General features: G+C 45.2%; 2 protein-coding genes across 2 annotated transcripts; one reads left to right on the forward strand and one right to left on the reverse strand.

Annotated features, from left to right (window-relative positions):
* Nucleotides 1-26,714, reverse strand: LOC122624196 (frequenin-1). The gene is made up of 8 exons (XM_043803667.1): nt 26,226-26,714; nt 11,549-11,775; nt 5,431-5,455; nt 4,766-4,814; nt 3,745-3,834; nt 3,576-3,654; nt 3,369-3,457; nt 1-3,308 (listed from the first exon to the last, which is right to left on the reverse strand). The coding sequence occupies exons 2-8, from the start codon at nt 11,610-11,612 to the stop codon at nt 3,141-3,143; spliced, it is 564 nt and encodes a 187-aa protein (XP_043659602.1). The 5' UTR covers nt 11,613-11,775; nt 26,226-26,714; the 3' UTR covers nt 1-3,140.
* On the forward strand, nt 24,818-25,705 carry LOC122624195. The gene has a single exon (XM_043803666.1). The coding sequence runs from the start codon at nt 24,886-24,888 to the stop codon at nt 25,702-25,704; it is 819 nt and encodes a 272-aa protein (XP_043659601.1). The 5' UTR covers nt 24,818-24,885; the 3' UTR covers nt 25,705.
* Nucleotides 26,715-27,308: the final 594 nt, after the last annotated feature.

Raw genomic sequence — 27,308 nt, forward strand, 5'->3', positions numbered from 1 at the left:
ATGGGATTAAGCACCCGATTATTCCAGGATAGCTATACAGTATTTAATCCTAAGCCAACTGAAGTGAAATAAAACTGCACATTCGGTTTTTGTTTGCTTTAAGTTTATCTTATTCTTTTCGCGATAATTCCAAAAACTTGTTAGGTATGTGTTTGTGTGTAGAATGTCGAATGTAGAACGTGTGTGTGTAGTACGCAGTGTGAGAATGAGTTTCCATTTGGGGGTTTAAGTTTAGAATCGATTTAATTGTTAATAAACATTGCTTAATGCATTCGAATGCTAAATTAAGTATTGCTTATGTTGAATATAATGCACACAAAGTAAGGTTTTCATCCGCTATCAGTATCATTAACGTTATCAATGTACTAGCTTACTAGATACCCAAAAAAAATATATCCATATCAATAGAGTAGTCGACAAAAGGGGTTTTTTTGAGATTATCGTTAAGCTTATTGGCTTTTATAGCAATACGTGTGAGTGAGTATGGGATTTTCTTATAGTCTATGCTGGATTTTCTTTCAACTTTTCGCCGTTGTATGTATGTACAATATATGTATGTAGCTCACAATAATTCGAAAGTTTGAGTGTAAGAAGCGCGAAAATTGATTGTTGCTGCAGTTGGTTTTAGTTTGGTTTTCCATCGACCTGTTGATTTGTATCTGTTGCACATATGTATAGGTATACTCATAGTTTCGTATATTTAGATATCGATATCTTCTCAGCTTCGCTTGATTTACTCAGTTTTTATTTATTTTTATTTTTACTTTTTTTCGAGGACAGAAAGGCATGCAATCTTGTGCAGTGTAGGTGTGAGTGTCTTCTTAAATTCAAATCGTTTCCAACAATAAATCTATGCAAAAACAATTTGCAAATTGCACAAGTAAAATACAAATGGGGACTTCTATATATATAATAATATATGTATATATAATTATCAATAGCTGTGTGTGTGTATATATATATATTTATATACATATATATTTCTCTCTCTATATATATTATATATATTGGTGTGTATATCAATTTATTTGGCCATTACCTAGGTATATTTAAATACGAGTGTACAACTAGAAATATGTATCGGGTGCTGGGCAATCAAAAAAATATATGGTGGAAACCTCGGAATCGGATTTGGAATCGGATTTGGAATCGGATTTGGGAATCGGATTTGGATTCGGAATATCGGTGTCAGAGAGGATGAGACAAGCATTATCTAGGGCCGATCCAATCTGAAACCTCAGCGACAAAGCAAAAGTCTTTGGCTAGCATATCGATTTCGGTTAAATTTTTGATTTTGGTTTTGGTTTTCTAAGCGGGAAGCTGAATTTCGAGTTTCTACAATGCAAACACTACGATTCGCGTTTAATGCGGATGAGGGCGATCGATTTTGGATGGGATAGATAGGAATAGTTGGATATGGATCTTATAAACGTGTTCAGTTGACTGGCTATTGAGATAATAATAATATGTTTACAATAACGCTTCCTTTACAATCTAAAGCTGAACCACATATAAAATATAGAAATTATTTTAGCATGGTGATTAGATGGCTCTTCTTGTGAATTACAAGCAGCAGAAGAAGCTCATCAAACGAAAAGGATAATCAAATCGAAAATCATACGTGTGTTTCAGAGAGAGATGGAGCGATAGAGAGAGATGGAGCGATAGAGAGAGATGGAGCGATAGAGATAGATGGAGAGAGAGAGAGAGAGAGATATAGAGTGAGTCTATGTTTACTTTTGTTTTTTGGGGTAAGGCATTATAGGGATATCCCCCATACGATATATTTTCAAGCTCTGGTGAGGTGTAAAAACAAGTACAAATACGAGTAGAGATACACAATTTGATATTATCGTTGCTCTGGTAAGGCATGCACAATAAACACATAGAAAAGGATTAAAGTTCTATCAAAGAGTCTTCTTTAAAACCCAAAGAGTGGCCTCCTCCTGTGCCGCCGATGACATGAAATCTTGAGGTGAACGGGTGAGTGGAACCATTAGATGATTCGCAGCAAAATCAGGTTGATTGTCAAGCTCAATGGGGGGGGAAAGATTGAAGAATGAAGAATGCAGAATGGAGACTAAAGAATCGGGGCATCCAAGAGGAGTACACAAGCTTCACATGCTTCATAGCGCTACGTTATCCACATGCATGTTTGTCCACTAATTTCAAGGACTCTTAAGGACTTTGAGTTAATAGAGTCGATTCGATTATCTTGTTTAGCTTGAGAGTAAATAGGACTGTGTGTCAGTGTGTGGCGTCTTTGGCTTAATTTAATAGCTTCAATTTCGATTATCAACAGTTAGAGCCAGCTGGCTGGGCAAATAAACAAATTCAAAATTAACAATCGAGGGGCGTCTAAGCCAATAGCGAATTAGTATCGGTACAAGTACCAGTATATATGTATGCAGATATTATAGGCATTAGTATCAGCTTAGTATTGTATTATCTATGATTTTGGTTTTCGCAACAAAAAAAATTGCAACTATTCACCGGCCTAATTAATCGCGATAGTTGTCAATTTGAGTTTCTCGTTTGCTTGGCAAGCATTTCAATAAAAATGCCTAAGATCATCATAGAGCAAGTGCCTTATAGTTAATTTATGTAGGTTTTTCATTTATTTAATACCCTATATTCATCCATGCTACCGCATACACAAATACGAGTTAAATGGGTTTTTAAAAAAGCGTTCTCTCGACTTAAATTGGTGTTGTTTTGTTTTCCATTTCTTTTACGAATTGTTTATTAACCAATTTTGTTTTTTCTTGTTTTTCTTTTCAGCTTTATGCAGCTGGGCTGTTGTTGGTTGCTATTAGGAAAATCATGTAAATATGCGTAAATAATTTGCTATTAGTTGGAATTTCACTTAAGACGAGTTCCCAAGGGGCTAAACTCTGTGGGTGTGTGTGTGTTTGTGTGTGATGCTGTGTGGGTGTGTGTGTGTGTGGAAGGGGGAGTAGGGGGGCTATCGAAGTGCCCCCGCAAAGGTCAAATGGCATATGGTACACGTGGGCGTGGTGTGTTAACGTGCTTGCGGGGCGACCTTTGACCCTCCGCATCCTTGATTGCTTAGTCACTATCGCTCCCACCCCAACCACTCCCCCTCCCCCTCCTCCGAGGCTGGACTACAGGTGCCGCGGTTAATCACCACCTAAACTTAACGCCTGCACTATACGTGGATCAGCTTTACTGCCCTCGCGGAACTCCTCCAGCGTCAGTCGATCGTCGTGGTTCTTGTCCATCTGATCGAAGATCTTGTCCACTCGCTTCTGCGGCGTGTTCTCGTCCTCCGTCTGCGGCTGTTGTCCCTGCAAGCGAGTGTTCACTGTATCTTACTATCGCTGCAAGATTGCAGTAAGGATACTTACTACCATCTGATAGATGGCGTCCACTATGTTGTACATCTCCTCGCGGGTTATGTAGCCATCGTTGTCCACGTCGTACAAGCGGAAAGCCCCTAGGGGAAAAGCAAATAGAATGCGTTAGTTATGAGGGATTACAAAATAGAAACTGCTAACTGGTATTTAATCTATCATAATGGGTGCTAATCTTTCAGACTCCTATCACAAACTTACAGTGCAGCTTCTCGTCCAGGTTTCCGCGTGATGTGATGGACAGGGCCCGAATGAACTCCTCGAACTCAATGGCACCATCCTGCGGATTCACAATGCACAAATGTGCAGATATGTAGATAAGTTATATGCACAGATATCGTCGCACGTCCGCATATCAGAGCGTACTTACATTATTCTCATCGAAGACGCGAAAGACCAGGGAGGCAAACTTGCTGGGGTCTCCGTCGGGGAAGAATTGCTTATAGATTTTGATGAAGCCCTGCGGACGAGGAGAGCGAGAGGGCACGAGAAACAGACAGAGAGGGGAGATGGGTGAGCAGAGCGGTTAGACAAGTAAATGTTTGCTATTCCCGTCAACTACTGGGGTTCAGTGCTCAGTGTTCAGCGTTCAGTGTTCAGCGTTCAGTGCTCAGTGCTCAGTGTTCAATGTTCAGAGTTGAGTAAGCAAGTCAGAACTAGACACATAAAATAGCATTAGAGTGAAAATTTCGAAATTCTCCAGTTAAGTGAAATAAACGACTTGGCTGGGTGGTTGGTTGGTTGGTGTATTTCGGTTTCATATGGTTTTTGCTACTTCGCCGGCGATAAGGTATGCGTTCGTTTACGTATATCAGAATGCAAGTGTTAGCTCGGATGTAGGGGAGAATTTATGGGGCAACTGCTCCTGCTGCTCCAAAGGAACGAAAATGCAGTTTATTTGCTGACGCTGCAGCTGTGAATCGAACGACTTGAAAATGTCAAATCAATGAATGGATTACCCCGCCTCCGGTGTCCACAGGCGGGTGTCCGGATGTCCGGGTGTCCGTATGTCCGTAAGTCCGGGTGTCCGCAGTACGGACTTCGTACTGCGGACACATGGCATGTATACTACAACTTGTATTTATTTTATTCAAGCCACAAAAGTCAGCCACAAAAAAGCACCGAACATTGAAAATAAGGACAAACCGCATTCAGGATTTCGGCCCAGAGCCGTGGCTTAAATATATAAATGTGTGTAAAATATACGACTATATGCACATATGTACATATACGAGTATGTATGCAGTTGGGCCGAAATGAGAGGATTCCGTTTGTGGTCGCTTATGATGAAAGCCAGGCAAATGGTTGGATAATGGTTGATGATGATGATGATGATGATGGTGATGATGGCGATGGTGATAGAGGGGGGATCAAATTGGAGGGGTACTCACTTGTTCGGTCAGCAAGCCATTCGGACAGTCTTTGAGAAAGCCCTTGTGCCTTCGGTGTGTCAGAGGTCAGAGGTCGGTATAGCGGATAGCATAGCACACAGAGTTCACAGGAAGAGACAGCGGGTATATAGAGAGACGGGGCGATATAAACAGATTAGCATAAAGTAGACAGAGAAAGAGAGATATGGAAAGAGAGAGACGGAGTAGGGGGAGGGGGACAGTGCGTTACCCAGAAATAATATGAATCAAAAATTAAATTAAAAACCAGTAATTGAGGCAGCACACAACAAATGAAAGATAAATATTGGCACCGCAAAATGTTTACCTCCGGGAAATCACTCGCACTCGCACTCGCACACGCGCACGCTTTTGCATTTTGCATTTTAAATTCTATTTACATTTTATTTCGTGCCGCCATTAATTTCAACTTTTCCCAGTTCCCAACCGCAGACAGCGAGCTGAAATTTGCTGCAATTCCACCATATAATTATAGCCACACACACTCACACAAAATACCCAAGCCTATCGGAAAATGAAACATTTAAGTCCTGGACGCGCGTAATCGAATTGAAAGAGTAAATGAAAATGAAAATGAAAATGCCGGAACTCAAAGGGATACGAATCGAACCCGCAATTAGTGCGAAAAGTCCATTGGAAGTACTCACCATTGACGAATTTCCTTTTCAGTGACTGCAACGAGAGGCAAATGGTAGAATTTCCAGATTAGTTGAGCATTTGAGCAATTGAGCAGTGGGAACAATAAAGCGGCAAACTAAACGGCCGCACTTAGTTGCGCCCCCAGGGGTCACGAGGCCATGATTCTTAATATCAACATTGAGCACACCAGCACACCGATATGAATATCCCCATCGCCATCCCAAAGTTTCCTTAGCAGTCCCAAAAACCATCGCAGCCGCTCTTAGGCAGCACTCAAGTGCCTTTGCTGAGCCGCAGAGTTATGGCGGCTTAAGTTCGTCTAAGGCTGGACTGCCCTTGGAGATTGATGGCGTTCACTTGACAGGCTTAGCGGACACGTCCCCTCTCCACCACTGCTGATTCCCATTCCCATACACATCCTCATCCTCATCCGCATTCCCATCTCCAACCCCATCCCCAATCCATTCCATCCCCATCCATATCAGCGCTTTTGCTGATGCTGCTGCTGATACACGCGCCACACTGCGTATGAGTAATATGCAAGCGCAATTTACGAGCAGCCAAAGGGGAAGTGCATCAGCCATGGTGAGTGCACAACTCATTTAATAAATCATTTAATTAATTACAGCCTTTCAGGGTTCAGGGTTCACCTCCTTACATGGAGGTGTGTTCGCAGTGGCAAATATTTCATTTAAACATGCATACATGCAACTATTTGGCTATCTAATAGCTGCAACAAAGCGGCAGTGAGTCGCTTGAAGCTTTAGTAAATATGCATAATTAAATGGTTGCAGGCTGTCATTAGGCCAACACAACTAAACCCAGCCAGCCAATAATCGCAAAAGTAAGCTTCAAACAAGCCAATTTAGTTATTCAGCGGTAACTGATAGGTTTTTGGATAATGCATATACTTTGGTGAATTCAACTTTAAACTTGATTGGCTTTTATTACGCATACTTCGCTCGTGTGTATGTATTTTTTTTACTTTTTAACCCACAATGTATTTTTTTACTTTTTAACCCACAATTATGGGAACACTCTGGGGCGCTGGCTTGGCCCAAAGTGCGAGATGTGGGCTAAAAGCACTTTGAAAATGAAAAAACAAAGCGGCTGCTGATGATGATGGAGATGGAGACGATGATGTTGGTCCTGCAATACTAGGTAGACCTATTTATGCCGGTTGAGTCCCAAAAATTCAGCTTCAGCTTCAGCTGCTGCACGCAATTGAAAGTGGCCGCAGCCTATCTAGATACATTTATTTATGCCTGTGTACGTACGCACGTACGTGTGTATCTGTAGCTGTATCTGTATCTGTATCTGAATAACCCAGAGATTGCCCCGCAGGCTTGTTAAAAGTCTGCGCACGCCAACGCGTCGGCTAAGTAAGCTCCAAGGAGCGTTATCCTTGTCGGCCGACGACTTTTACTGCGGCTACATGAATAATACATATGCGCTGCCTGATGTTTGCTGGTGTTTGTGTTGCGCCGCCAGCTGTAAGGCAAATTAGTACGTAGCCCCACACTGCCAGGACAGCAGCGCAGGTCCTGGGCAAAATTATTTCGATTTAAATGTTTATTTGCACAAGGCGGCGCTCGCTGGGTTTTTTTAATTTTTTTTTTGGGTTTTTTTGCCGGTTTTTGGCGGAGCAAGCTGTTTGTGGCCCGCAGCGTTTATTCAATCTTATTTATATTATTTTTTTTGGAGGCGCACAAAAAGAGCCGAAAATGCCGCCAGCTTGGCCTTTTTGTATTTACTTAATTTAATTTTTAAACTGATTTAATTTCAACTTTTCACAATCACACACACGCACGCACACACACTGAGTGCAAAAGGATGGTGACACAGCAAGGACCTCCCGCTGGGTGTGGCCACATGCTAATTAATGAATGGCTGGCAAAGGCACCACGCCCCTTCCCTCCTTTCTCCTTGCTGCTCGAAAGAGAAAAGTGCTGGGGAAAACGAAAAGTGAACTTTAAATGAGCTGCGAGCTGCATGCGGGCCATACACACACTTACACACACACACACACATAGTTACACACGCACACACTGGCATGGAGGGAAAATCACAAGGACCGTGCGTGTTTTTTGGCCACCAACTGAACTCAACTTAACCGAACAGCCTTGCAGGCAGCGCTCAACATCCACAAGGATGTGAGTCAGTCGTCGCTCCCCCAGTTCGGCTCAAATATTTACCAAACTTGATTAGATGCCAGCGATTTTGATTCCGAGGCGGGGCAACAAGTGACCTCGCCACGCGGCTTAACCCTGAGCACAGCCACATCGCATGTCTGTGGTGCTGTGGTGCTGTGGTTAACCCCTTGGTGGCCTCGCACGCAACTGAAACGCAACCGCTCACCTGGGGCGGTTCCTCCCCTCATACTTATATGTAGTATGGCAGTCATAGTCATAGTCATATACATAGTACATTCCACACACCACGAGCATAGACAAATTGGCCTGGCAACTGGTGCACAACCACCAGGCACACAGATCCTATCTCAAATTGGTTCTCGGAACGGGGCCCAGATGCCCTGCGCATTCGCCCACTAATTAATCATGATTCTATCTGAAATTAATTCTGAGAATATGTATGCAAGCAGGCACTTCACATGGCCGCAGATAACTATAAAAATATCTACGAGTAAAGCAACATTTCAGTTTACAGCAAAGATTATACGTTCGTATGAAATAGAATATGTTCCCTGTTTCCAGTTAAAAGCAACTAATTGAATTGAGTAGCATACGAGTATATCCCTGCAAACTTTAGGCCTTATTTCGCAAACCCTTTTGCAATTTGCGCCTAATTGGGCTGGCTCCTTTGTATTAATGGCCTGCTGCAATGGAAACCCATCGTATGGAATGGCATGCTAGCAGTTCAGTTTCCATTGATTCGATGCATTGCCTTGATTAAGTTTGAGTTTCATTGTATGCCTGCAATGCTGAAACACTGAAACATGGCTGCCAGCTAAAGTTGACTCAAAGCACATCATAATTTCGCATCGATTGGGAATTTTCGAATGTCGTTATACGAGGCAATATGCCCCCCCACACTTCCCTTCACCGCTGGCCGTTTCCCTGGCGAATCGCTTTCTGTTTGTTGCTCTATCAATTTGCGTCTATAAACGAGCAGAGCAGCCTGTGAATGGCAGCAACAGAATGGGGCATGGGGCATGGGGCATAGTGGAACTGAGCAGTGCCGCACCGAATAACTGATTCAATGAATGGACGACTGATGCAATGGCTCCCACTGCCAGTTAGTTTGATGCTCCACGTGGGTGTAGGGTGTAGGGTGTAGGGTGTAGGGGCTAAGGATGAGGGGGTGGTTGGGTAGTTGGGTAATAGGGTGATAGGGTGATAGGTTGCCCAATGCCGGCGCCATTAGTAAATTATACACAACATGTGTGTGCACAACAGTGGGAAATGTAGACTGGCTATCAGCCCATTGCCACAACCCTTCGATCGTCTTCTGATTTTTTCCTCTACACTCAACAAAAACTGCAATCACATTATCAAAATAATTAAAAGTTCCTTAACACATAATATTTATTATTATTAATTTAGTTTTTGAGAAACAGCAAGCCATAGAATCAGATTCAGGACCTTTGGTTGGGTCCTTTTTTCCCAGTGTATGCCCTTGCTGTTTTGCTGTGTTGTGTTATGTTCAGCTGTGCTTGTTGCTTGTACACATTTGATTTCCACTGCTAAATGCCAGACAAAATGTCAGGACAAGCTGAGTGCTCCCCCAACCAATCTCGAGAAGGATGGAAACTGGGAACTGGGAACAGGGAGCACAACAAGTGCAATAATAATTTCAACATTGAAGTGAATTTTGAGTGTCAGCCAATGCGTGCGAAATCAGCTGGGAGGTGCCAACAGGGCGGATGTGGAATGGGCATGGACATGGGCATGGACATGGGAATGGGCATGGGCATGGGCATGAGATTGCTGTGGTTGGCGCCACAGGACATAGCAGCTTTTTGCAATCCCCGACGGCAAGCGACTGCGATGCTGTGTCTGTTTGCATAGCGAAATGCATGTGCCAAAGCCAAATGAATGTGGTTCCGAATGCTATTGCAATATGACATTGCTGCAACGTGTCGTAAGCCATGGGTGTGGGTTGAAAAGGGGCAGGGTCCCTTGTCCCCTGTCCCTTGTCCCTTGGCAAGGGTCTTGCATTTTAGTTTTATAAGCGATTTGGCCCCAAGTCCCGCCATGCCGACATACCGTCATACCGCCATTGCGCCCCATACTGCGACTGTTTGTCGAAGCGTAAAACAAACAGAAATTGACATGAAAGCCATGTGTGAGGGGTGAAGAGTAAGGGCCAAAGGAGAGGGGTGCAGCCAGGGTAGAGAAGGGGTGACGAACGGTTGAGGAAGGGCTAAAAGGGCGAAAAGGACTAAAGGGGCGGCGAAAAGTAATCAAATGTTGCACACATTTCAACTTGTTATTCTACCACCCGCCATTCACTGAACTATGGCACTCTAATGCGTCCTTATAGCCAGTTCCTCAATCGCCCCTTTTTATCTCATTCCCTCGTTTCAATTAAGAGTTTTATGACAGAAACAATCAAAATGTGGTCTTAAGTGTAAGTAGAGTTCAGCGAAGATAAAGGAGTTTATTTACATTCAGAAGGCAATACATATACCCATTGCCAACTGCCAAATGCTCTGCATATAAATAAAAAGTAATATTTAATTCCTGCGTACATTTATAACACACAAGCCACATTAATGAACCGCACTCAACTGACCGCTAATCGAAAACTAAGCCGTTCAATAAAATATCGCACAATATGAAAATGCCATGAGGCGACTTTAAAAAGTTGCCGCTCTAAACTCACATATGGCAGTCGAGTCGAGTCGAGTCGTATCGCATAAAAGGAATGGAGAAAAGAATGGCGGCAAAAAGTATTGCCTACTTATGGGGGCACTTGAGGCAATAAACAATAAAAGAAAACTCTTAAAGCTCATATAGCCAAGCGCTTAAACTGCAATCGAAGCGCAATGGGCCAATGGAGGAGCCTCCAATGAAGAAACCTCCATTGCAGGACTCGCGCCAGGACGACTTGCTTCACACACACATACACACGTATGTACATATGTGTGTGGTCGTTGTTGGCCCCTCAGGGCGCTCTGGCATGTGCAACTATTAGAAAATATAAAACTGTATGCCACGTCGCTCGGTGGGTTCTTCACACACACATGCACACACACACACACGCACACTCACACACACACACTCACACACGCATGCGGATGCGGATGTCCAAGAGAAATTACATAAAAAATTAAATGGAACACAAGCCTTGAGGGGCCATAGCCTGCATAAAAAGGAGAAAAAAATAAGTGCAACGGAATCGAAAAGTGTTCAACGACCAACGTCCAAAATGGTTTGCAACCAACCAATTTTGCAACATTTTGTGGCAACTAAACAAATTACAAGTTCACAGTGCTCCCTGCCACATCTTAAAGCTGAGAAAAGTGCTTTGTTTTCATTGCTATTTAATTTAATACTAATTAAAACATTCCTCCTTTAAACCTTGGCACTTGCAGCATTTAAATAATGTGTTAATATTACTTTTCTTTTTAATATTCAATAATCATATTTAACTTAAGTAACCTTTTGAACCCCTTAAACTATTAAGCAAATATGTTAATTTCAAAGAACTATTTGAGCATCTCCACTGCTTTAACCATTAAGGATTTCGTCGGCCGTCCACAGCTAAGTGAAATGGAATTTGCCGACCAAATCCCAGAAATCCCAGAAATAATGAATGGCCAGTTGCGGGGCAAATGAGCAGTTGAAAGGATTGCGAGCACTGTGAGAACAACTCCACTGATATATGATGGTGGTGCCGTGGTGCAGTGGTGCAGTGGGCATGGGACATTACCGGAGCTGCCAAAAAGGCTTTCAGGCAACGACGACTCGTAACTCATTCCGTGGAGTTCAAGGCTGCCAACGCACTCAGCCGTGATTTGTGGCAACCACATGGAAATATATATATACAGATACCACTGCGATGCACGGAGATACAAGGAGAAACACGGAGATACACGGAGATACAAGGAGATACGCGGAGATAGAAGGAGATACGCGGAGATGAAGATGTGCGGATACTTACAGTATGTGTCCGTTGTCAGCCGATCGATGGTGTCCTGCTTCAATTTGGAGTTCTTCTTGCCCATGGTGAAGGTTCGCCCTGCTTCCGATGACGATACTTCAACTTTTCCTCGCTTTTTTTTGGGCTGCTGCTGCTGCTGCTGCTTCTCGAGCTAACTGGCCAAGTGGGGTGGTCAGTGACAGGTAATTGGGGGAGCGTGTCTTATCCCAAATCGGTCTCAGTTCGATCTGCAAGTACGAGCACAAGTAGCGGCATTAGATTCGAGATTAGAGTCACCCGAAAACTGAACGCTGTCAAGGCGAAGGGCGAAGGCGAAGGTGCCTCCACCTGCAACGTTGGGTACTTTGATATTTAAGCACGTCAGCGCTGGCTTTTTGTGTTTGGGCCTGGCCAAAAGGACTGCCACCCATAAACCACCCACCTCGAACATCACCGAAAACAAGGCAAAGAACAACCGCAACGACAACAGCAGCCGCAGCACAATGAGTGGGTGGCTGGGTGTTTCGTCCTTCGAGTCCTTCGGGCCCTCCACTGCCAGTGCCTTGCGCCAGTGCGTCATCCGACAGTCGGCAGTCGACAGTCGACTCAACTAAACTCAGTTGAGCCGAAACTTACGGCACGGGTATGAACTTGGCCCTGTCGTACCACCGTTCGCCTACAATTTTGGGCCAATTTCAAGCAAATTCCTCATTTCCATAGACCGAAATAACACTTCATTTTGGCAATATCGTTTCCCATAGCAAATGCAATGTCCGCAATTTATGTAAAATGCTCACACAAAATGCTATGAATTGCTATTCATTCGGGGATATGTTTGAATTTATTTTATCTTGCAACTGCGACAATGTGTAAAATGAATATATAGTTCAATGGTTCTTAGAGGCTGGTGCTCAAAGCTTCTTAAAGCTATAAAGCAGCTTATATTTGTTGCCAAATTTCGCAAGTACTGGGTAGCAAGTGTTCGTCCCCAGAATCACAGCGAGTCCCCTGTTTGCTTAACCTTTTGCAGGTTTGTGTAACGTCAACCGTGACGACAATGGCAGCGACGACAGAGCGATGTCTACAAGTTTCCCCCGTAGAGTTGCGTAATTAAAATTTTAATAATTTCCCTGCCAAGTTTTCCCACTTTCCCAGCCCCATCCCCATCACCATCCCCCATTCAATGCGTCCGTGAGCAGGGAAGAAAGTTTTTTAATTCTTTGTTGCCACTTGACAAGCAAATTGCGTGAGATTTTAATTGACTTTGAATTGCCAATGGAGGCAATGCTGGAATTTCGACCAGGCTCAAAACCCAAACCGAAAAGCAGCTCACGTGTGCGCCATAATAATAATTTATGAGCCAAAGCCCAAAACCCAAAACCAGTATCCATAATTAGGCGCGCGGAGTTCTCGGAGAAGAAATCATGACAAATTACACAGAAACTTGCATAACGCAATCGTAAAAGATCTGTCTGTGCCATTTTCATATTTCATTTTACGAGTTGCGGACAAATTTTGATGGCCATGGCGGAAGCCGGCAAGGAAAATGGCCCCGACAGCCGAGGCAACTTTTTTGATGGAGCTCCCAGTTCCCTGCTCCCAGCTCCCAGCTCCCAGCTCCCTGCTCCCAGTTCCCTGCTCCCAGCTCCCTGCTCCTAGCTTCCATCTCCCATCATCCCAGCTCCATCTGCAATCCACAGCGAAGTCAACGTGTGGACAGGCCACAACGACGACGACGACAACAATTCTCGACGGATGTTGCCAAAGTTAACTGCTGACAGTAGGAGAAATGGTAAGGGGATCGGGAACACGGGGCGAGGGAAGCTGGACACAGGACACGGGACGCAGGACTTGGAAGACTTGTAAGACTTGGGACTTGGACTGATGGCACAGGGCAGAACGGAACGGAAAATTAAACAGAGCCCCAAACCGAAATAAATTATTGAACAAAAGCAGCTTACAAATGCAGCACAATGGCATTGCAACTGAAGCGCAATAAATGGATAAATATTCAAGAGAACTTGAGTATGCGCCAGAGAAAACAAACAACATTAGGGCACTACGAATCGATTACAATTTACAAAGGTCAAGAGCGTGGTGCTTTCCATAAATGGCTTTATATTCAGTTATATTCTTAAATCACCAAAATGTCACTATCACCAATAATCACTAATAATGCCAAACACAACATTATCTATTACAGCATTATGCTTCAAAAAAGGGAACGCCGCCAACGAGGGAAATGAATTAAAAAATTATAAGCTGATGGGACAGCGCATGAATGGGAGATTTGAAAATTGATTCCCCCCTTGAAGATCATTTGGGGAGACATTTTAGGCAATGCCCAGCAGTCAGCGGCGAGGAAAGAATGAAAAGGAAGCAATTCGGGCTGAAAAGGGCAAATGTGGCAGGGTTGCCTCGCTGGCTGGTTGCAAGGTGCAGGGTGCAGGGTGCACAGTTCAGGGGTCACATGATGGTGATGCAACTGCTAACGAACGTGGAGACCCAGCGACGTGTCCAGTGCCACGTCCACATTCGAGTCCACCACCGTGTCCCTTTGAGTGTCCTGGCTGGCTGGCTGTCTGTCTGCATGTCCTTTCACCCGCCCTGCCGGAAACCCTTTCCCCATCCCCATTCCCATCCCCATCACCTTCTCCGAATTCCTGCAGTTTTAGCCCACTCCACGTCGGAAGTTGTTTGTGCCAACTGCTTGGGGCGTCTGTCTCGTCATCGTCGTCGTCCTCTGGCTGAGCCACATCCAAGTCCACGTTCACGTTTATGTCCATGTCCCAGTCCCAGTCCATGTCCCAGTCCATGTCCCCGTCCATGTCCCAGTCCATGTCCCCCTCCATGTCTGTGTCTGTCAGAGTCGGAAATTGAAAGGAAAGAAAATTGAGCATACTTTAAGGCGCCTCCGCCTTGGCCTTCGACCTTCTGCCTTCTGCCTTGTCTCAGTGTCAGTCATGGCTCTCTGATTCTCCGGCTCTGATTCTGATTCCGATTCTGATTCCGATTCCGATTCTGAATTTGATTCTAGGAGCAACTCCTGCTCCTGATTCCTATCCGAGTTCCACCTGGCTGTCCAAAGGGGCATTACGCGATTTCCGGCCAGCTCTAAATGCATTTACCCAATTGGCCCGGCAACTTTCACACCGCCCAGGCAGACAGAGCAGAAAATTATATAAAATGGCCAGCGGCGTTGCCATTGAATTGAATAATTGCCAAACGACTTGTAAACAAGTTGGCAAAGACACAGCAACGAGCTCTAATGCTAATTTGTTTAGTATTTTCGCCAACTTTTGGGGCCGTGAAACGAAACGGAGACAAAGGGCGTTTGCTTCCAACTTTAATTGCCTGGGCAGGGCGAGCAAACTCGATCAAACTTGAGCTAAGTAAATTAGTCAATGACTTGAATAGCCAGCCGTTCAGTAACAGGTCGAACTTCTGAATGGTGAAGCGAGCGAGTTGCGGAGCCCATAAATTAGCAATTCCCCAGTGAATACTCAATTTTCGTGAGTCCTGCGTCCTGCGAAAGTTGCCCGGACAAAATCATAATTTTCCACCCAGTCCAGGCGATAAGTTGGCCCAATAAATTAGGCTCTAAACAATGCCGCCCGCAATCCCTTCATTAAAGATGGTGTTGACCACATTACGGGATGCCTCAATTCGAGTGGCGCTCCTTGTGCGGCAGACACGTCTTGCTGTATTTCGCCTTTTAATGGAATTTTTAAGCAAACAATTATTCACGCCAGCTGGAGTGTAGCTACCAGCTACCAGCTACATCCCCTTTTTCGCTTCGCAACAAATCCAGGAGTTGCAATTTTCGGGCAGCCAGCCAAAGTCTCGTGCGAGAAAGTTTTGGCCAAAGAACGAAGGAAGTGCCAGCTTTGCTGTACCAGTTTTTACCAAGTTTTTCGCTTGCGTTAGAAATTGCAAATTGTCGCAAAAAAATGCAAAAATAACGAAAAGAAAAGAAAAGAAAAACTGGGAGAAAGCGTGCAGTGATTGCGGTCCTTTGTATTTGATTGAAGATTCATTCGTCAGCTGGCTTTCTTATCGCTGCAAATGTCCGATGTCCTTGGCAATTCCATTAGTCACCTGCGTAACTAACCATCTTATATCTTATCACTGTAATATTAGCACCCCAACTCGCTTTATCAGCAGCAGATAACCGGCAGCAACCCCACTTTCTTTTGGCAGCTCGAAAGTTTGGCTGGGCTCTCGTGTGTCTGGCTATTAACTTGGCCCTGTGAATTATGCAAATGGCGGCGGAGAAAGCAGACGAAGGCAACGGATTGGTAATAAAAGTTACTTTCGGTCGAAAGGAGCGTAACGGGATGGGCCATAAACACACGCCCTTGAAGCTTCGTTCATTACGTTTTCATCAGTGAATCACCAGCCAGCCAGCACATAATCAACGCTCAGGTTGTACGAAGACTTGGAACCCTTGGTGACCGTGGTCCGGACTCCATGGTCCAGGGTCCTGGGTTCCGGTGTCCAGGGGGAGCAGGGGCATCCATGGAGAGGGGTGCGCAGCCGCCAGTTTTGAGATATTTTTGAGTAGTGACGACTGCAGGGTCGCTGCCAGCACACACTCACGTACAACACACACACACGTGAGCGAAATTTACATAACCTCTTTCATTTTGATTTGATTATTTTCATTCAATTTCGTAAGCCACGCGAACAGGCAAAGGCGGCAGAAAAGCGAGGGGGTGGTGGCATGCTACATAGCAGGGGTGTGGGTATCTCTTTTTGCAGAGGGGATTGTAGGAGGGTGTTGGCTGGATTCGCTGACGTCGTCTGGCGCGTCAAAGCGCAACAGCGGGATAAAGAAGAAGCATCCTTTGGACAGCAGAGAGCAAAGCAGAATGGTAGGGAGTCCTTGTGGAGGTACGAAGATGTGATACCCTCGAAGGGGTGAGAATTAAGATATATCTAATATAAAATTATAAGTAAAAGGTATATAAATGAAATTGTATGCATATATAGATATATAGATATAAATGCTGAACATGCAAAATAGATCAAGAATTATATATAGATTATAACAGATCTTTAAACCTAAGATATACCCTTAATTTACCAATACTAAGCTTGATATAAATTTCAAAATAATTGTGGAACAGAAATCTTTCACATTATACAAAATACCAAGTATAAATCTTAGCATACCCTTTTTTACCAATTGCCATTAGGCTTAAGATAAGAGATAATAACTTTTATAATCTTGAGTGTAAACAAATATTTGATATACTGCAAGTAAACCTATGTCAAAGTGTCCAGCTGACAGCAAGTTGATGTAGGGTATACGCATGTCGGGCAGGCGGAAAGTGAAAACAAAAATTGAATAAATTTTCACTCGAGTTGGAGGTGTGGAGGTGGGGGGAGAGCGGGCGGAATGGCAGTTACAATGTGTTTTTGTGTGGGTGTGTGGCTCTCAGTTACCCTTTTATGGGCTGCCTGGGCAGTCTATTAGGCCAAGCCCCTCCCCCTACCTACCCCCCTCCCTCCCTACCCGTTCAACACTTTTTCGGGGGTCATGTTATTCTATGTCCTCGTACCTTTTCAGCAATTTTTTTCATTCCGTTCTTGCTCCCCCCTTTTTTTTGGTTCTTTGGCTAAGTAAGTCGTTAAGTTGTCAGACTTGACTCTTCCAGTGTACGTGTGTGTGTGTGTGTGTGCATATGTGAGTGTGTGCGCTGGCCCATTGTGTTTGTGTTGGTGTGGCTTTATCAATAAAGGAGCTCTTTGACAGGACATCAACTGGCAAAAGCCTCACACTTGGCTGAGCAATATTTGCCTGGCTTAAGCCCTTTCACACCAGGCCAAAACCGAAACCAAAACCAAAACCAAAACCAAATAAACAAACAACATTGCTAACGCTGAAAATATTTTCCAGAATTTGTCTTACATTCCAAGCGGATCTCTTGCCTTTTACCCCGCTCGTCTGCGGTTTGTCTTTTTGTTTGTTTTTGTTTTCCTCTTCGGTTTTTTTGCTTTTTTTTTGGTGTTTTTACATTTATTAGCGCTGCAACAACAGTAAACAACAACAACGAGAACAGAAAAAAAAAATATTAAAAGAGGCGGATGCGGCGACTCCGGCTGTTGTTTTTTCTTGTTTTTGGGTGGGCGGAACTCTTGGACTCGGGACTCTACGGACACGGATGCGGACACGGATACGGATGCGGATGCGGACTTGAGGACTCGGATGGCTCCGGCTCCGGACTCGGCTTTTCGTTCCGTTCGTGGCACGGTCTGAAAATCAACTGAAAAGCTTCGGTTCGGAGCGGAGCGCAATCAACAGTAGGTCGAATGTCCTTGCTGATACGAGCCGCCGACGAAGTTAAACGAGGCGCGTCCTCGTGGTTCCTAGCCACGGCACTCCCACTCCCACTGCCAGCACCATCTCCACTTCCACTCCCAACTCCCCCGTAATCCCTGAGAGCTTTCTGCAGAAACGCAATCATCATAGGCAGCAGCCGGAAGCCAAGAGGCTGTGAGGATGGCGGATGGTTGGAAGGCAGCTAAGCCAACACAGATATCGCTCAAGTAGTTTAAATAAATAAATAAATTCGTGGCTTATTTTAATGGCATCAAGTGGCACAGCCTCTGGTTCATTTTTTTTTCTTTTTTTTTGCTCCGCCTGCCTCAGGCACTCGCACTCTGGTCACACTAGTGGGAAATCCCCACGCAGGAGCTGCGCGTCCCAACAACAATGCCCGGGGGCGTTTTTGATCCTGCTGGCGAGATTGCCGTCAAATTGGTGAGCGGCCTGGGGCAGCTGACAGGCGAAATCTGATCATGAGCTGGGATAGTATTTAAATTGCTGCTTGTAGAATATACTTTTGGCGTTCATTCTCTTCAGTTTGGCGGCTAATGCACTTAATTACAATTACCGGATAAAACTCGGAGTCTGAGGCATCCTTTTTTGTAATTATGTAATGCAATTTATTAATTTCAATTTGCATTTGTATTCAGCTGCGCGCACCTGTGCAGGAAGCCCCACTGCCAGCGAATCCATGCAGCCGAAATGGGGGCAACGTGCCGTATGCGTAATATTAGCGCATTAATATGTGCCACACAGCCATGTGTGCACGTGTGTCTGTGCCAGTGTATATGTGTGTGTGCGAGTGTGTGAGTGACGCAGTGTGCGTGAGTCTGACAAGAAAAGGCAGCGGCTTAAAAAAAAAAAGAGAAAATATATAAAAATACAGGAGTATAAATGCGGAACGGGGAACGGCAGTAATTCGACATTACGAGCATTAACTCCCACGCCTGAGTGGCTGCCTCTCGCTCCCACGCTGTTGCCCTCTCGCTCGCACAAACTCACCACACGAGCTTTCCTTCTGCGACACAAAAAAGCTCGTTCTGCGGCGAAGCTTTCTTACTCGCGGCCAACGGACAAGTGAGTTTTTGGCGCCAGGAAAAATCGTATCGTATCGTATCGTATCACAAACAACAAAAAATCTCATCTAATCTAATCGCATTAAATCAACAATGTTCACGCCAAAGCCAACGCCACGCCCACCCACCCACCGCAGCACCTGACCGCCGACCGCCCACTGCGAAAAACAACAGCAACAACAAAGAATCGTTCGTCATAAGCAGCGTGGGAAATTTTTGTTGTCGGTTAAAGAGGTCGAAAAAGAAAAAGGAAAACGGAAAACATGCTGCCCCGAAATCAAAAAGTTTATGCAAAAAATAATTATGCAAATTGTGTTGTTCAACTCAACTGCAAGGAGGAGTTTATAATAAAATGAGGCATAATTCTTAAAGAAAAATGTGTGTTTATTAATCTACTTTAATCGTAATTGTTGTTTTTTAATCGATATGATTATTTGATGTCTTTAAGTATGCAGTTTAAAATGCATCTATTGAGAAGTTAGTCTTCCAATTTGATTGCAATTATTTGGGAAACACTTGTGCCAAGTGGCATTGATATATGGCAGCTCAAATGCCCATATCCAATGGCCAGGCGTCATAATTCCACTTGCAACCAGTTTGTTGGGGAAATCACCCGGGTGATATATCATACGCGGTGTGCTCAGGTGGCATTCCACCTCTCTCAATGTCGCTTATCAGTGCGGCTGCGAAACAACAATATTTATCATACGCAGCGTGGGCCGCCGAGCAGTTTGCACCCACTGACGTTGTTATTGTAGTTGCTGTTATATTGTTACTGTTATTGTTACTGTTACTGTCGGTGATGCAAAGTCGATTTCCACGAACCTTCCGGGCGTTTTGCACCTCTCCTCTCCTCGCCTCGCCTGAGCCTCATATCGTTTAACTGCCTCAAAGCCATTGTTAATTAGTGCAGCGACCTTGTCGTAATTAGTGCGCGCACTGCACATGGTTAGGGTTTTACGGTTTTAGGGTTTTTTTGGGGGGCACAGGCTCTGGGGAGCAAGGAGGCTTTGGGGAGCAGTGGAGGCTTTGGTGGAGCCAGGCCAAGCTCAAGCCGACGAGAATTTTGTGCATGCCGCAGGCGTTGCATGATGAAACCGAGGCAGCGATGCCCAGGAATGAAGCAGATGAGCTCTGTCTAAGGGCATGGTAAGGGGTGGCAGGGTGGCAGGATTGCAGGGTAGCAGGGTTGCAGGGTGGCAGGGTTGCAGGGTGGCAGGATTGCAGGGTTGCAGGGTGGCAGGGTTGCATGGGTCGAGGAGACAGGAAGACGAAAAAGGAGCGAATTATTTGCAAGGAGCTTGCGGCACGTAAGCCAGCACAAGCGGATAATAAGTTTTGCATTAGTCGGCCGGAGCCGGGCAAATGCAATTTTCGGCTGGGCGAATGGCTCCCCAGGGCCATTGCAGCATTGCTGGCCAGTTTAGTTAAATAAGCTAATGAGCCAAGCAGCAACAGCAGCAACAGCAGCAGCAGAAGAAGTTAAGCCCAGCTGAAATTCCATGAAAATTCCCCCCTTAAAGTTTGCCGGAAAATAAAATACCACAGAGCAGTGAGCAGTGAGCAGTAAGCAGTGAGAGGTGGCAGACAGGCAGACATTAGAGAAAATTGAAGTGGCAAATCCGGGCGCTTAGGTGCTAAGGCTAAGCAAATGCAAAGCACTTGCATGCGAGTGCGTGCCACAAACACTATGCTAATCAGCGGCCACATAAAACCGGCTTGCAGACGAACGAAAAACCAAAACGAAAAAAAAACAATGGTGGAGCAACCAATTGCAGAGCGAAGTGCATAAATCTCGCATGGAAATTATGCACACACACGCAGGGAAAGTGTGTGGCAGCCAACCGAGGCAGGGGTCTCGGAAAAACCAGGGGAAAATCAGTGAGGCGGAGAGAGTGAGACAAGGCGAATGCCAGCTGACGCCGCCAGCCATATCCATCTGGTGGGTGGAAATCAATCTCTGGCGGGAACTTGGAGTAGCTCACCCACTTTCGACACACAAACAGCCACCCCGAAAGAATTCGTTCCAGACGCGCCGCAGATGTCTATTAGCTGGCTCAGTGCTTGCCACATTTAAATACAAATTAAAAAACAATTAAACATTTTCCCCAACTTGTGCACAAGCCCAGCGCCCAACGCCCACAAATAATTAGGCGCATAATTATTTAATTCGACGAGTGTGTGTGTGTGGGTGTGTGTGTGCTGGGTAAATTTACGAGGAAGTGCCTCATAAGCCGAAAAATGAGCCAAAGGAACTGCGCGGGTATTGAGAAATGCTGGCGATATGAAAATTAATAGACGCACTTCGCAAGTGGCAGAAACAGGAACAAACAAGAGGAGGAGAATGGGAGTGGTTTGGAACACTTCGAGTGTCGTGTGAACGGGTGCTCGACTGGAGGCCATCTACCCAAGTCCATGCTCATACCCATGCCCATGCCCATGCCCATGCCCATGCCCACTTACCCATGCCCATGCCCATGCCCGATCCCGGCCAGAGGCGACAGCTTCCAGACACTTCACCGAATGCCGGCGCCAGCATCCGACTGAGCTGTAAAAGGGAGAAGGACGAGAAGGGAGAAGGACGAGACGAGACGAGATGAGATGAGACGAAAGGAGGCGAAAGGAGGCAGACACAAATGCGAGGAGCACTGGCTAACGTGGCGTATGCTTGATATTTGAGTAAGGATGCGAGCGCGCAAGTTGCAACTGATTTGGCACACTGTCAAAATATTAAAAACTCAGCACCAATTGATGAGTGGAGTGTGTGGCATGGAGGTGCGTAATCCTCCATCACCCAAAACAAACTATCCCATTTAAAGCGAGCTCTTTAAGCTGCTGCTATTTTGGTTTAACAACCAAGTCGGCCAGCCAACTCCCATCCGCGCCATTTGTTGTTATTATTAATTTTATGCGCCATATAAACGGTGGAAGGACCCTAAAAAGTCAGCAGCGTCAAGTAAACAAAAGCCTCCATCGCCGCTCCATTGACTACAACAAAAACAGTTGGGAATATACAAAAAATATAAATGGCCACTGTGTGTGTGTGTGGGGGGAAATACATATTAAGCAAGGGACAGGCGACAAAGAAGTGCCTTTCAGTAAATATATAAAAATAACCATAATATAAGACATAAAATCCGGCACAAGACCTGCAAATTAATTATCATTTTGAGGTCGTTGAAAACAATTGGCCATATTTGCAGGCACTGATCAACTTCAAGGTACTTGAGCAGTTGGGAAGTGCAATAGATATATAAAAGATAGGTATATAAAATATAATCTGGGTTTCTAATCTGGTTTCATACTCTATAAGTTATGTGTCTTATCTACCGGTTAAGAGAAGCAGAATAATAATATGCTCATCTTCCTATTTCATTTTGTTAAACATACATATTATATCACTTGTGTGATATTTCTGAAATTTCAAATGCACTGCAAGTTTTTTCGAATCATTCTCTACAATCTATCCCAAACCTATAGTGACACTTTGGTCGCCTGCCAACTATGGCACATGTGCCCTAATGTGTGTGTGCTTCTGTGGTCCATGCCATTGTCATTGCCATTGACTTGGTCCTCGGTGGATGCTCGGTCGCGGTCTTGGGACTCGCATCTTGGGTGCTGTGGAGCTGGGAAACTGGGAAACTGGTAAACTGGGGAACTGGGAAACTGGGGAACTGGTGAACTGGGAAACTGGCAAACTGTGGAACTGGTAAGCTGGGAAACTGTGGAACTGGGGATCTGGGTGCTGAGTCCTGGTCGACGTCATATTGTGTTTGGCAAATCGTTTGCGATAAAGCCAACTACATAATGTCTCTGTAGGCCGGGGCAAGGAGGCGGTGGAGGTGGAGGTGGAGGCGGAGGCGGAGGAGCAGAGTGATTGAGGGGTCGGGACACATAAAAATGCTAAACCAGCGCTATGCTGGCGTCGCAGCACACACGCACACATACTCCTACTCGTCCTCGTACATATGTATACTCGTACAACAAAATGGCAAATACCAATTTCCAACCCTCTGACCCTTGGCGGTTGCCTCCATATGTGGGCCTCGGGATAATGCGCGTTATCCTTGATTGCCTGCCTCGATATTGGGCCACAAGCCACGAGCCACGGGCCATGGGCTCAAGCTGAAGCTCAGGCCAAGGGATGTGGTATATGGCCTGGCTGCAAACAAGACGCTTAAACTTGCCCCTCGGTTCACCAGCGTTGGGCCACGTTTGATGCTCTTTGGGCTAAAGGAGTCGCTTAGCTGGTAGATCTCCCGCTAGATGTCATATTTTTGTTATGCAGAATAATTATTATTAGGCCATTTAAAGAATAATATTTATATATTTAATAACAGGACATATAGAGATCCCTCTAAACCTCAATTCAACTTATTTAGCTTAGACCATTTAATGTCAAACCCAAGAGGAACTTCGCTCGATAGAAATGAAATGAATATATATTATGATATACAAAAAGATTATTAATATTTAAAGTTTATAAATCAACCATTGTTATCCAAATGCCAAATAACTTTCCATTGAACTTAATATTTCTTACAAGTACATGCTGCACTACCAAAATCCTCTTGCAGATTGAGATTTAATAAATCTTCTTTATCCACCACTAAGCAACTTTAAAAGCTCAATGCGAAAGTTGGCACTTCTAGTGGATAATAGTTATCGAAACTTAAGTGGTGCCAACTCAACATGGCCATTAAAACGAATATGCCATTAAAGCGTATGGCCAAGTTCGGTTTTCTTCCTATTAACCGGATCCTGATTGTTTCACTTTTCTGTGTCTTTGCCATTGAGCCTATCGTGATTTGGCTCTTTGGGGCTTTCAGCTGCTGATTCCTGATGCCTGATTCCTTCTGGCTTCTTGCCTTTGTGCTTTATGCTCATCATCATTTGCCGGGGCGGAGAAATCGCAATGGAATCTGATTTTTGCCTCTTTTCTCGGCGGCTAATTGGTACCCAAATGCCGCCTGCCGAATGACTCTGTTTTCCCCCACCAAATGCGAATGCGAATGGGCATGGGAATGGGAATGGAAATGGGAGCAGGATGAGGGGGTGACCAGGGGGCGACGTCGTCCACGGGGCAACTAGCTAAACAACAATTTTAATTGCGACCAGGCAGAGTCAACGTCTGCGACTCGGGCCAAAGGCAAATGAGCGAGCGCTCCAAGAAATATGAACGAGGTCAATGATTGTTTACACTACCCTCGAATGCTGTTTACTTCGGGGGGATTGGTTGTGTGTGTGTAAGTATGTGAGTGTGTGTGTGAGTGTGTTTGTGTGGGTGTGGCAGGTGGGGTGGTGGCACGGTGGGGCACGGTGTCTAGTTGCCAGACACCTTGGAGACAGCGCCCGCAGCGAGTGGCAGATAGCGAGAGAAACAGGAAAATGCAGTAATTAGAAAAATACCTAGATATAATTATTTTTCTTATCTTCGTGGGACGGCATGCTGAGAAATATAATTCAGCGGGAGCTCTTTGTCTTACTACTTTGCATTTCCAACAATATTAGCTGAGCACAAAAAGTAAAACTTATTATTCAAATGTTTTTAAAGAACGGATTTTGATGGAAGGAATCTTATCTTATATATATTTAATAGGTAATTAATGTATCTATTCCACTGTGGCAACCATTAGGCCTCCGGCACGTGTGTGTGTGTGTGTGTTTAGAATGCGAGCAAGGGAGAAGGGGGTAAAGAACAAAAAGAGAGCGATGCTAAACACTTGCCTGTGCCACTACAGCTGCCTCAGTTGTTGCCTCATTTATGCGAACTGTTTGAGGTGCACATAACCTAATCAATAATCATGCTAGCTCCTAGAAAGTAATAATACCCAACTTCTGGACGGCCCATCCAAGTAGCCGACACGTTGGGACTCAGTATTGTCTACGTTTTCCACCTTTGCATAACCCAAATTAACCCCTGACAACCCGACAACCTGACACACTCCAAGATGTATCGAACTAACAAGCGCAGCATGTCGTGGGAGTTGCAACGCGATCTCTACGAGAGCTGGCTGATCCTGGCCACTGGCATGCTGTTCCGCTGGAATCGCTGGCGTCCATCGACCTATGCCATCACACTGCCACTGGATCCCTCCTACACCAAGTACACCGTGGGCGACAACGAGCGCTGGGCAGGCGTCTACTTTGGTTGCGGCGTCCTGCTGGCCATGTTGCAGTACCGTCCACTTTGGGTGCGACGGTGTCGTCATCCCGTTCGCATGCCGATGCTACTGTCGGAGGTGATGCTGCTGCTGCAGCTGGTGCACTGGATCGATGGCCAGCTGTGGCGCTCCTTTCTGGGCATCATCGAGGAGCTGCTGCTGGCCGTGGGACGCGGTCAATGGGGCACCTGGATCCTTCGCTGTCCCGCCGGAGTGCGCACTCTGCTGCTGCGCGGCGATGTCTTCGATGCGTTCCGCCTGCTCGCCTCGTTCTTCATCTTCATTGTTGCCTTCGACTCGACCGCCGGTGAATGGCGGGTGTCCTTGGACTTTCTGCTGATCGGCTGTTTGCCGAAAACTTCGCACAGGCGGCGGTTGCTCTGTGTGGACTACAAGCAGCGGGGTTTCGAGCGCAGATGCAATGGCCTGCCACCGAATCCGCCACCCGAGCTGCTCATCTACAGACGCATGTGCTGCCTGTGTCTGCAGCAACTGGAAAGCAGAGCCAATCGCCAGGAGATTCAGATTGTTGCTCCAACGGAGGAGCAGCGCCATTCTTACCTTGCTATTTTGTTTTCTTTGGCTAACGCTTTCAAATTAAATTAGTTTTCGCATGGAACTTGCAACGTTTTGATATCCATCAGTTACTAAGCCATAGTTGCAACTTGCAACTGCAATCTGCGGTGTCCTAATATGATTCACTACTGTCTGTGCCACAACACTTTTCTGTTAGCCAGAAGCTGTTATGACGGCAAACCGCAGAAGTCATCAACTAAGATGAAATCACCTTCAAGTCCCCCCGAAGACTAGCCAAGTCATGGGTCGCAGTAGCTGCAAAACTGTCGTATTAACCGCAGAGTTTGTGCCCCAAGATAACTGCAACCGCACGTGGACCGCAAATCGAATGCAACTGCAAGCCAATTCGCAATCGCAAACTACATACCACCCAAAATGCCACCCAATCAGGCCAACAAAACCAACGCTGAATATCTGCCTAATTATGGGGTTTACCGGATTCGGATTTGGATTGCAAATAGGGAATAGTTGGGAATGTGAGTTTGGGGTTTGGAATTGTGAGTTGCGGTTTGGGGGTAATATTGTTGATTCGGGGATGAGTAACGACATACCTGGCACTCATGTGTGTGGTCATCAAACGCCGCGGTGAGTCTGCGGATAGCTGCGTGTTTGCGATGACAGTAATCGACTGATTAGGCGTAATTATGGATGTAATTTCCACTCAAATGGAAAGCGAAACACTAACAAACAGCAGCCAAAGGGCCTTTTGCCTTTCACTTTGGCTTAAAAACAATTTGGCTAGCAGTTTAACGCATTAGCGCGCACTCAATTAGAATTCCCCGAATGTTTTTTCTTTTTTTGTGTTATTTGGCGTTGCTTTTGCTGGGCAAAATGGTTGGTAAATGGGGGGAGGCGATTTCCAATATGCACAGCGCACGCGAGCGGCCCAAAAAAGCAAACAAAAATTCGGTAAAAATTCCGAAAAATCGAGAAAAAAAATAAGAGAAAAAAAAAAGAAATTACAATAAATAGAGAAAACCGAGAAAAGCGAGAAAACAATGAGGAAACCGAACCGAATATCGAGTCGCGAACATGCAACTTGTGCGAATGGCAATCGAATGCCAGCAGTCGCACAAATGCCCTGGGCCTCAGTCGCAGTCGCAGTCGCTGTCGACGTCGACGCTAGCAGCGCAGTCGGCATGGGGATGGGCTGAGGAATTGAGCAATTGAAGAATTTACTTTGCATTTCTTGCAGGTGCCGCCCGTCGCGGTTCGGCAGTGACTAATTATTCCGCAGGTTCCTCTCGCTTCCTCTTCCTCTTTGGCCTCTGCCTAAATATAGTAAATAATAAAAATTCTGGCGAATAACAAATAACAAAAGCGGCGGGCAAATAAACAATAAAACGCCTGCCCTGGCTACGGACACAGACACAGATACAGATACAGATACTATATCTAAAGATACAGATAAAGATACGGAAACGGAGACGGGGCAGCAGTCAAATCAAACGAACCGTTTATTGGGCTGCTGCTGTTCATATATACAAATATATATGTGTTTAGATCGGTGGGATATATCGACACCTAGGCGAACTCCGCAGACACTTTCGCCAAATGGAACCAATATCTTTCTATCTATCTATCTATAAATTTAGACACTCAAATTGGCAAGGAAAAGGGTGAAAGTGAAAATG

The sequence above is a fragment of the Drosophila teissieri genome, chromosome X (assembly GCF_016746235.2).
Source record: "Drosophila teissieri strain GT53w chromosome X, Prin_Dtei_1.1, whole genome shotgun sequence".
NCBI classification, from domain to species: domain Eukaryota; kingdom Metazoa; phylum Arthropoda; class Insecta; order Diptera; family Drosophilidae; genus Drosophila; species Drosophila teissieri.